The 9,772-nt window shown below is 36.0% G+C and overlaps 1 protein-coding gene across 1 annotated transcript in view; it reads left to right on the top strand.

Moving 5' to 3' along the window:
- Positions 1-8,690, top strand: part of WDR36 (WD repeat domain 36) — a 41,173-nt gene extending 32,483 nt beyond the window's left edge. The window contains exons 18-23 of the mRNA XM_004377003.2: positions 1,615-1,712; positions 2,103-2,248; positions 3,207-3,326; positions 3,526-3,607; positions 5,086-5,273; positions 6,343-8,690. Coding sequence (XP_004377060.1) covers positions 1,615-1,712; positions 2,103-2,248; positions 3,207-3,326; positions 3,526-3,607; positions 5,086-5,273; positions 6,343-6,492 — 784 coding nt within the window. The 3' untranslated portion in view covers positions 6,493-8,690. The remainder of the gene's footprint in view (positions 1-1,614; positions 1,713-2,102; positions 2,249-3,206; positions 3,327-3,525; positions 3,608-5,085; positions 5,274-6,342) is intronic.
- Positions 8,691-9,772: the final 1,082 nt, after the last annotated feature.

Here is a 9,772-nt window from a genome sequence, read left to right as displayed (position 1 = left end):
ATACACTGTTGGTGGGAATGTAAAATGGTACAACCACTTTGGAAATCGATTTGGCGCTTCCTTAAAAAGCTAGAAATAGAAGTACCATACGATCCAGCTATCCTGCTCCTTGGAATATATCCTAGAGAAATAAGAGCCGTCACAGGAATATGCACACCCATGTTCATTGCAACACTGTTCCCAATAGCAAAAAGATGTAAACAACTTAGGTGCCCATCAGTGGACGAATGGATAAATTATGGTACAGCCACACAATGGAATACTACGCAACGATAAAGAACAACAGTGAAGCCGTGAAACATAACATGGAGGAAGCTGGAGGTTATTACGCTGCCTGAATTTAGTCAGTCACAGAAGGACAGATATTGTATAAGACCACTATTAAAAGAACTCAAGAAAAGGTTTAAACACAGAAGAAAACGTTCTTTGATGATTATGAGGGTGGGGAGGGAGGGAGAAGGGAATTCACTAACTAGATTGTAGATAAGAATTATCTGTTTGAAGGGAAGGACAGCACTCACTATAGGGGAAGTCAGCACAACTGGACTAAACCAAAGCTAAGAAGTTTCCTGAATACAGTAAACACTTTGAGAGACAGAGTAGCAGGGGTAGGGGTCTGGGGACCATGCTTTCAGGGGACATCTAGGTCAATTGGCATGACAAAGCTTATTAAGAAAATGTTCTGCATCCTACTTCGGTGAGTGGTGTCTGGTGTCTTAAAAGCTTGCAAGCGGCCATTTAAGATGCATCAGTTGGTCCCACCCACCTGGAGTAAAGGACAATGAACACCAGACACAAGGAAAGTAGTAGCCCAAGAGACAGAGTCACATAAACCATAAACTTCATCAGCCTGAGACCAGAAGAACTAGATGGTGCCCGACTACCACCAATGACCGCCCTGACAGGGAACACAATAGAGAGTCCCGGATGGAGCAGGAGAAAGGTGGGATGCAGAACTCAAATTCTAGTAAGAAGACCAGACTTAATGGTCTGACTGAGACTGGAGGAACCCCGGAAAGCATGGCCCCTGGATTCTGTATCAGCTTGGAACTAAAACAGTTTCTGAGGCCAACTCTTCAGACAGGGATTGGACTGGACTGTGGGACATAAAGTGATACTCCTGAGGAGTGCGCCTCTTATTTCAAGTAGATACAAGAGACTAGACGGGCAGCTTCTGTCCGGAGGTCAGATGGGAAGGCAGAGAGTGTTAGGAGCTGGTTGAATGGACGTGGGGAATCAGGGGTGGAAAAGAGGAGTGTGCTGTCACAGTATGGGAAGAGCAATTAGAGTCACATAACAGTGTATGTATAAATTTATGTAGGGGAAAAAATTAAAAATAAAACATGGAGGCTGTTTTACCACTGGTTTCTTAAATAAGCACATTTTTATACTATATTTTTAAAAATTCCATTAATAATGAGTTAATGCACAACTTTCTTGTGATGGCATCCATGACAGTCTATCTTTGAGGTTTTTTCATAACTAATAACTGATTGGAGTCTGCAGCCAATCTCAAGATTATAGGGATTATTACTAGTAATTAAAATTCCTCTGAGGGGAAAAAAAAAGTTACTAATATTTCAAATATTTGCTTGTGTTGTTTTGATTTCTTAGGTCCAATATTTCCCTATATTCAGTTGTTTCATTACGGCCGCTTCCTACAGATTATGTCCCTTCAGTAGTGATGCTTCCTGGTACTTGTCAAACCCAAGGTAAATCACAAAATAGTAAAATAATTTTTGGGGTGTTACTATGTTAAACGTAATATAGAGTTATTGCTGCTGCGGGCAAAGTTTAGTGCATTCAATCAAAGTGTATTTTTTTTAACTGATAAGGAATATTTTGAATGACCTCATGAGTTAATGAACTGTAGTATAAAATCAAATAGTAGAGCAGTGGTGAGATGCTTTGAATTTTTAGATGGGAGTAGTGGTTAATCTTAGAAAATAAGGAAAGAGGGGTGAGGAAATAAGTGGAGAGCTTACAAGGCTCTATCAAGTGAACATGTTATAAAATACCAGTGGATTTGGAGTGAATTAATTTTATATGAGAAAAATCTTATTTTGCATTACTTTGTTTACCTGAAGAATTTTTGTTTTAAGATATGGAGTTACCAGAAGACACCATAGAACCAAGTGATGAAATGATAGCATATGACTCACCAGAACAGTTGAATGAGCAATTGGTGACTCTATCCCTCCTCCCTGAATCACGATGGAAAAACCTTCTTAATCTTGATGTTATTAAGGTAATACTATGGTACACTTAAATTTGGACCCATAAAGACACATTCCAGTTAGTGCCTAAGGCAGCAAAGAAAAAGTCACTTAACTTAACTGAAAGCCATTTAATCTAGTGTGATTTTTCACTGTATTATACATACATATGTACATACTTTGAGAGCAGTCAGCAAACCTTAGGATATGGCATAAGTTCATCCTGCAGCTACAGAGCTATTAGAAATTGGATGCTTTTTAAATCCAACCTAGTAAGTTACTTCCTTAGCGTCTGAAACAAGAAAATACTGCCACTTTAATGTGTGATATTTCTAGCGCTAGGCATTTGGGGACCAGGAAAATTTTCAATAGTCTTTTATTAAGTTATGGTTAACTTTTCATCCCACAACTTACTCTGTCATCTACAAGAAGATTTTTTAGAGCTTGCTATGTCAGGGCCAGGCACTTCAGTTAATATGAACTGAAAACAAACAAACCAAACCTGTTGCCAAAGAATTGATTTTGACTCATTGCAACTTCATGTGTTATGGACTAGAACTGCTCCATAGTGTTTTGTTGGCTGTAATCTTAGAAGCACTTTGCCAGGCCTTTCTTCCTGTGGCGCTGCTGGGTGGGTTTGAACTACCAATCTTTAAGTTAGTAGTTGAGCCCAAACCATTTGTGCCAACCAGGGACCCCTGTGTTTATAGTTGTAGGGGCCAGAATGTCGTATATATTTTGTGGGGAAACAGTTCTGCCTCATCAGCAAGGTGCTGGAGTTCTGTCTGTACTAGGAAGCCTGGATTCAGAATATCTGTGGCATTGATTAGAGTGGAATTTTATTTTAGCATTCCAGTCTGAAAAGGTTTGATTCCTTGTTTACTTTTTGGTCTTTGTTTTAGAATTGCTTTGGAATTAAATATTAGAAACTGTTGGTAATATAATTGCTTACTAGTCTTTATTTTCACTTTTTCATTTTCTCTTAATCAGAAAAAGAATAAACCAAAGGAACCACCCAAAGCACCAAAATCAGCACCATTTTTTATTCCAACAGTTCCTGGCCTTGTGCCCAGATATGCTGCACCTGAACAAAGTAATGATCCCCACCAGGTAAAAGCCAAACTGGAGGACTCTAAGTATATGGGGTGTGTGTGCGTATGTGTGTGTTTTATGTGTTGTGCTTTTATAATTCTTTACCAAGACGTGATTTTATAGATAGAGGGTAAAGTAAGGATAGCTTTTATTGTAAGCTATGCATTTGTTTTTATACCCGTGTTCTTTGAATAATGTGTATTTCTTTTCATTTAAGTCTAAAGTGGTTAACCTTGGAATTTTGGCTCAAAAATCAGAGTTCTGCTTGAAACTTGAAGAAGGACTGGTAAATAATAAATGTAAGTTAAATTATAAAATATTCTAACAAGTATCTTCAGCTTGTTTTACTATATATGAAGAGAAATTAAAAGAAATATTAGCAAATTTTTCAACTGAAGAGGTTAGTAAAACTTAAAAGGATTGAAATTTTGGTTCTAATCTGAAGAATTTTAGTTTTTACTTATTTTAAATGAATTTGACACTAAAATCAAATAATACTGATACTATAATAATCTGAGAACGTTTCATACATTCTGTATGGAAAATTAGAATTTTTTAGTATTTGAAGATGGACACACACTTACTGACATTATTTATAATAATGAGGAGGTCTTTCCTGATGTGAGTTAAATATAAAATTTTGTCTCATTTCTGTAGCAGATAATTTGCAAGCATTTTGTTTTTGTTTACAAATATAGTTTGTAATACAGCAGAGACTTTTGTTTTAGGCAATTTCAAATATTCTCAAATTATCCTATAAAAACTAAATTTTAAATATTTATTGAATGTGTCAGTAAGTCTAAATTTTGAAGGCTACAGTCTGTAGCTAATAATGATGAACAGTTAGAACTGTGAGCAGTTAAGAAAATCACAGTCACTCTTCTGAGAAATTTCTCTTATCCCATTGTTTTATGATCTAAATGCTTTTGTTTTCTTACCACATTGGAGAAAGTCAAAGAATGGTACTGGTAGGCCTTTGTAGATGACTGAAAAATAGCAAAATCATAACAGGAAGTGAGTTGTTACATTTATGGAGGGATGGAGGGATAGAGAACAAAACCACGATTGTGTAGTATAACTGAGGGACAGAAAGTAAAATTTATTACACTGTTGCTGTTGGTATTGTTCTTTTTCAAAAAGGTACAACCATAGTTATTGCCACTGTAATATCAAAGGCCTCATATGTAAAAATGGTTGTAACTGTATCTGATGTGTTTTCATAGGATGCATATGAAACAATAGTGCTTACTCCTAGGGGGAAGAAGTAGGTTTAGAGTGGGTAAGAAAACAGGATGGGTCTTTCCCCTCTTGTTTTATATATTTCTGTATTGTTAATATTTCTGAATGGTCATGTGGTTATAATTTTTATAATAATGAAAAAGAAATAAAAATTCCCCCCCTCATCCAATTTCCATTGGTAACTACTATTAATAGTTTGGTATGTACCTTTATAGCTTTCTTATTAAGATTTGTTCCAGTTGATTTATGAGCATATTAAAGTTTCTCTTGGTAGGCATTAATTAGATTTTCTTTAATAGCCTTAACTGGGGAAAGAAAAATTACTGAAAACAAAAAATATTTAGTGCTTTTATTTTTTTATTGTTGCTCTCATTATGTGTACTAATTTTGGGGTTTATGCTACTATTACATGAAAAAATTAACCCATGGAAAGAATTTCCTATGCTATTTGAAGATAGGTTGCTTGAGGTGTGAATGAAAACTGTAGTTTCCTAAGTGATTGTAGATAATAACTGGATTCTTTTTAAACTTAATGCAGATGAGCCTGCTCTCAGTCTTCTGAAAGAATTAGGCCCATCAGGAATTGAAACAGAGCTGCGAAGCTTGTCTCCTGATTGTGGTGGGTCTGTGGAAGTCATGCAGAGCTTCTTGAAAATGATCGGGATGATGTTGGACAGAAAGCGCGATTTTGACTTGGCCCAAGCGTACCTTGCGTTGTTTCTAAAGGTAAGTCTGGTGTAAGACAGTACTTTCCAGCATGCCTTCCTTTATAGCAGTGTTGTTGAGTAGAACTTTCTTTGAAGATGGAAGTGTTCTGTATCTGACTGTCCAACATGGTAGCCACAAGCCACATGTGGCTTCTGAGCACTTGAAATGTGAGTAGTGTGACCAAGAAACTGAACTTTTAATTTTATTGAATTTTAATTAATTTAAGTCTGAATAACCACATGTGACTACTGACTACCACATTAGGCAGTACTGCTTCAAGTAGTTACATTTTGGAAGTTTTCCTGTGTTCATGAAGAACAAGTCAGATTACATGTTTTTGTTTTCTACTGCTGAAATAAAATTATTTACCTCTAAACTGGTTGGAGGAGTTTCAAGTGATTTGACAGTAACAGAATTGTCAACTTTTATGATTATTATTATAGAGAACTCATGTTTTTGTGGGTCCACTTCAGTAGTGTAATATGTTGAGGGAGGTAGCTGATCCTGAAAATGATGCTGATTTTAGTGAAAACAGATATGATTCTTCATCTATGCCATTAATGTCTACAATGAGGTTTCACATTATCTAATTATTAAAAAGGTAGATATTTAGATGTTGGCATGTACACTTTAAAAATAGAAATGCCACAAATTGTTTCAGTATCCTTTCTCAAATTTCCAAAATTTTAGTCCTTGAATATGAATTTTCTTAAATCTATAGAAATTAAAGCAAAGGGCCTGTCTACCATTCATTACCAGTGGTTTACAATGAAAGGAGAAACTTACAAAAACACAGAAATATGGATTTAGTGTTAGAACTAGGATTTTATTTTCTGGATCTACATCAAGACTGCCTGTAGGTGGAGGAGAGCAGGACACTTACTGTTAAAGAAGGGACAGTACCATAAAGGAGCTCATGATTAAAACGGTTTGATAATGGAGAGAGAAATGGGAGATGGTAATAAACCAGTGTTTAAGGAAAAAATTCAGATAGTATCTCCTGAGGTTCCTTGGTAAAAAAGTTCAATGCAGAGTAGACAAAAATACAGTTGCCTTAAGTGTTCAACTATCATATTTTTCTTTTCAGTTGCACCTTAAAATGATTCCTTCAGAGCCAGTACTTCTAGAAGAAATGACAAAGTTGTCATCACAAGTGGAAGAAAACTGGATCCATTTACAGTCACTCTTCAATCAAAGCATGTGTGTTTTAAATTATATAAAAAGTGCTTTGTTATAAAAATAAATTTAAAGGACTCAATAAACCAAAGACTTTAATATTAAATAGGTTCAATTTAACTCATATTTTGTTTTCCAAGATTCAGTGTGAAGAGAAAGTAAATGCTAATTCTGTTGACTAGTCAGTAATTCTTCACCTTAAATACCAAATACTTCCCTGAAATGAAATTGTACTTGCCTCATTTTGTCTTGAAGATTTAGACAATCTGCTCAAATGATTTTTTATCTGAGTCTCTTCCCATCAGCTACTTGTATATGACTTTTGCAGTATCACCAGTTTATATTTTCTGCTAATCTGTTACATAAAAGAGATGCTGGGTGTTTAGTGTACTGCTGAACTAAGATGAAGATGTCTAATACATAATGTAGTTACAAAAGTGCTTTCATGGTGTGAAGAAAAGGAGTGTTCCCTTCCTTAGTCACCTGTGATGAAAACATGAATCATTGACTCTTAGAGCTGGAAGGGATGTGAGACTTCTTCCAGTACAACCCTCTCGTGTTGGCAGAAGGAAAGGCAGGCTAAGGTCTGCTCAGGTCTCAGTGACAGATCTAGATTTTCTGACAGTGGCCTGGGGTTCTCTCCACTGCAGCCTTTCTAAAGGAAATCGTTCTTGAATCAGCAATGTGGGAGGCACTCTTCCAAGGCAAACTGCCTTAGGAGAAGGTTGAGCAGATACCTAGAATAGCTAAGGGAAATTCCAAATTCCTTTGAAGGTTATCCTTCAAGATTTTTCTTCCTACTTGATGATCTTTTAATTTGGGAAGAAATTACTAACTGTACTTTTCTCTCACAGCCGTTTCGAAACTAGATACCTGTGGCATTTTCTCTTATTTCATCATCGTTTTCCATGACTCAAGACTTAGGGAATACGTGAATTAAATATAAGCAATTTTCTTTAAAGTACAGTGCCCTGGAAATGATTTTTAGTTTGTATACTCAAAAGTAGTGTCATTGGTAAAATACAGGCTCATTGGATTTGAAAACTAATACCATTCTGGTTCAACATTAGGACAAAAGGGTTTCTCAGAATAATCTCAGAAAGGAGCCATTCTCACGTGGTGTTGACCAAGGATACCTTTAGTATTAAAATGTTTTTATTTAATGGTGTAAGGTAGAGTTGGTAAACTGCTAGGAAATCAGCTAATATGATATTATACTTAATTTTGTTTTTCTTTTAGAAATACTGACTTATTAAAACCACTGTTAATAGTGATTTAAATTCTAACTAAAAACTATTTCCCTCTTCTCGAAATGCTGTATTCTGAAGGTATGACAGTACAATCATGTACCATGTAAAGACTGTAAATAACTAAAACTAAATATTAAGAGGTCTAAACTGGTATTTTATAAATCATGAACTAAATTTTCTTCTCTCTGTTAAATGATAATACAGGAGTTGAGTGTATTGTTTTTATTGGAGATATCCTTAGATTATTACAGCATCATTTTGGCAAGTAATCTTCCAGAACCTTTTCTGTGCAGTTGCAGTTGAGGGAGGAAGGAAGGATGAAAGAAATACAAAATATAGTTTTCATATGTATATTTTTTTAAAAAATGTCAGTCTGTACATACTGCTTTTTAAATTAAATTTTAATTTCTCATCTAATTATGACTACATTTTGCACTTGTAAAAACATTAGAGACAAGACTTTTTGACAACCACCTTCAATCCCAATAGCCTCCCTAGAGGTTATAGTTGTGAGCTCTGTTCTAGATCTTTTTCTATGAATGTTTATACCTGTTACATATAGCCACAAGAAACAATATATTGCATAGTTTGTTTTTTACGTAAATACACGTATATCATTCTGCAGCTTGCTTTTTCTTGCTCTGTTGGTGTGAGTGAAGTGGAATGGCTGTAATAATGAAAACAGTGTGGCAGTACTTTGAGTAACTAAGGAGGTGTATACTCTATGACCTGCCATCTCACTTCTGGCGAATCGGTCACAAGGTTCTTAAAAAAATACGTACTACCAGGATGTTTACTGAAACATCGTTTGTAGCAGCAGAGAGTTAGAGACAACTTAAGTGACCACCCCTCGTGGAATAGTTATATAAAATGTGCTGTGTGTAAATGAAGAAATACCAAACAACAGAGTAAAGACCAGATTTTTCATCAGTATGAATAGAGCTTAAAACACTGGTTGACTGAAAAAAGCAATGAAATCTGTAACACCATATCATTTATGTAAATTAATACATAAAACCAAACCTGCTGCCATGGAGTCAGTTTCAACTCATGGCAACTCCATGTGTTACAGAATATAACTGCTTCACAGGGTTTTCTTGGCTGTAATCTTTACAGAAGCAGGTTGCCAGGCCTTTCTTCCGTGGCACCACTGGGTAGGTTCAAACCACCAACCTTTAGTAGTCAAGCACAAACTGCACCACCCAGGGACCTAAATTAATACATAGAACAATAAATATTCTAGGATAGATTTATAGTTGAGGACTGTATAAATTACATCTATCAAAGGAGACATGAGGGCCAAGACTGGAAATAAAGTGGGGAAAAACTAGTAAAAACGAGTGTTTTTACTCAGGCTGATGATAATAGTATGTACTATGAACTAATTCTGTGCAGAAGGCCCAAAAAAATGGAAAAAAGTCACAATTGATTAACATTGCTTTAGTATCACTTAGGAAAATTGATTTTGCTGTTTTACCATTAAGCTTTGCACACACACAATCTTTAGGTACCAATAAAATAACTAAATTATTCGAAGTGAAACCAAAACAGGTTAAACTCTCGAATAGTTGTGCATATAGGAGAATGTGCAGTTCAATGGGAATGCCTTGTTGAGTTTTGTTAATTTTTGATTCCAAGGTACACGTGGCTGTATCTACAGCATGTGATTTCACAGGATTTCCTCTCATAATTGAGTAAGTGGGACCCTGACAGTGGGAGAGGGTGGGTGAGAAGGGGGACTGGCAACACAGGTTTTCCCTCTAACCACATCTTGGGAAAAAAAGGATGAGTGGGTTGAACCACTGAGAGGAAAGAAACAGCCTTAGCAGGGAATTTGAGCCTAGAATTTGACAAAATATGTATCCAAAAGAACCTAAGCTAATGTAAGATTTAAATAACTTTTTTTCTTTTCTCCTTCACCTGGCGAAAATGGATTGGGAAAAGATAACCAGATCTGGAGATTCAGAGGCTAGAAATGGACCTTGTCCTGTGTGTTAGAGGGGCACTCTCTGAGAGGCGGAGTGCCAACTTTAGCTCTCGGTATATGGGGCACATTCTGATCAAGGTGGAGGCAGGGGCCAGGGAAAAGTC

This window comes from Trichechus manatus, unplaced genomic scaffold (assembly GCF_000243295.1).
Source record: "Trichechus manatus latirostris isolate Lorelei unplaced genomic scaffold, TriManLat1.0 scaffold00047, whole genome shotgun sequence".
NCBI classification, from domain to species: domain Eukaryota; kingdom Metazoa; phylum Chordata; class Mammalia; order Sirenia; family Trichechidae; genus Trichechus; species Trichechus manatus.
Note: the sequence above shows the minus strand (reverse complement) of the source record. Positions and strands in the feature narration are given on the sequence as shown.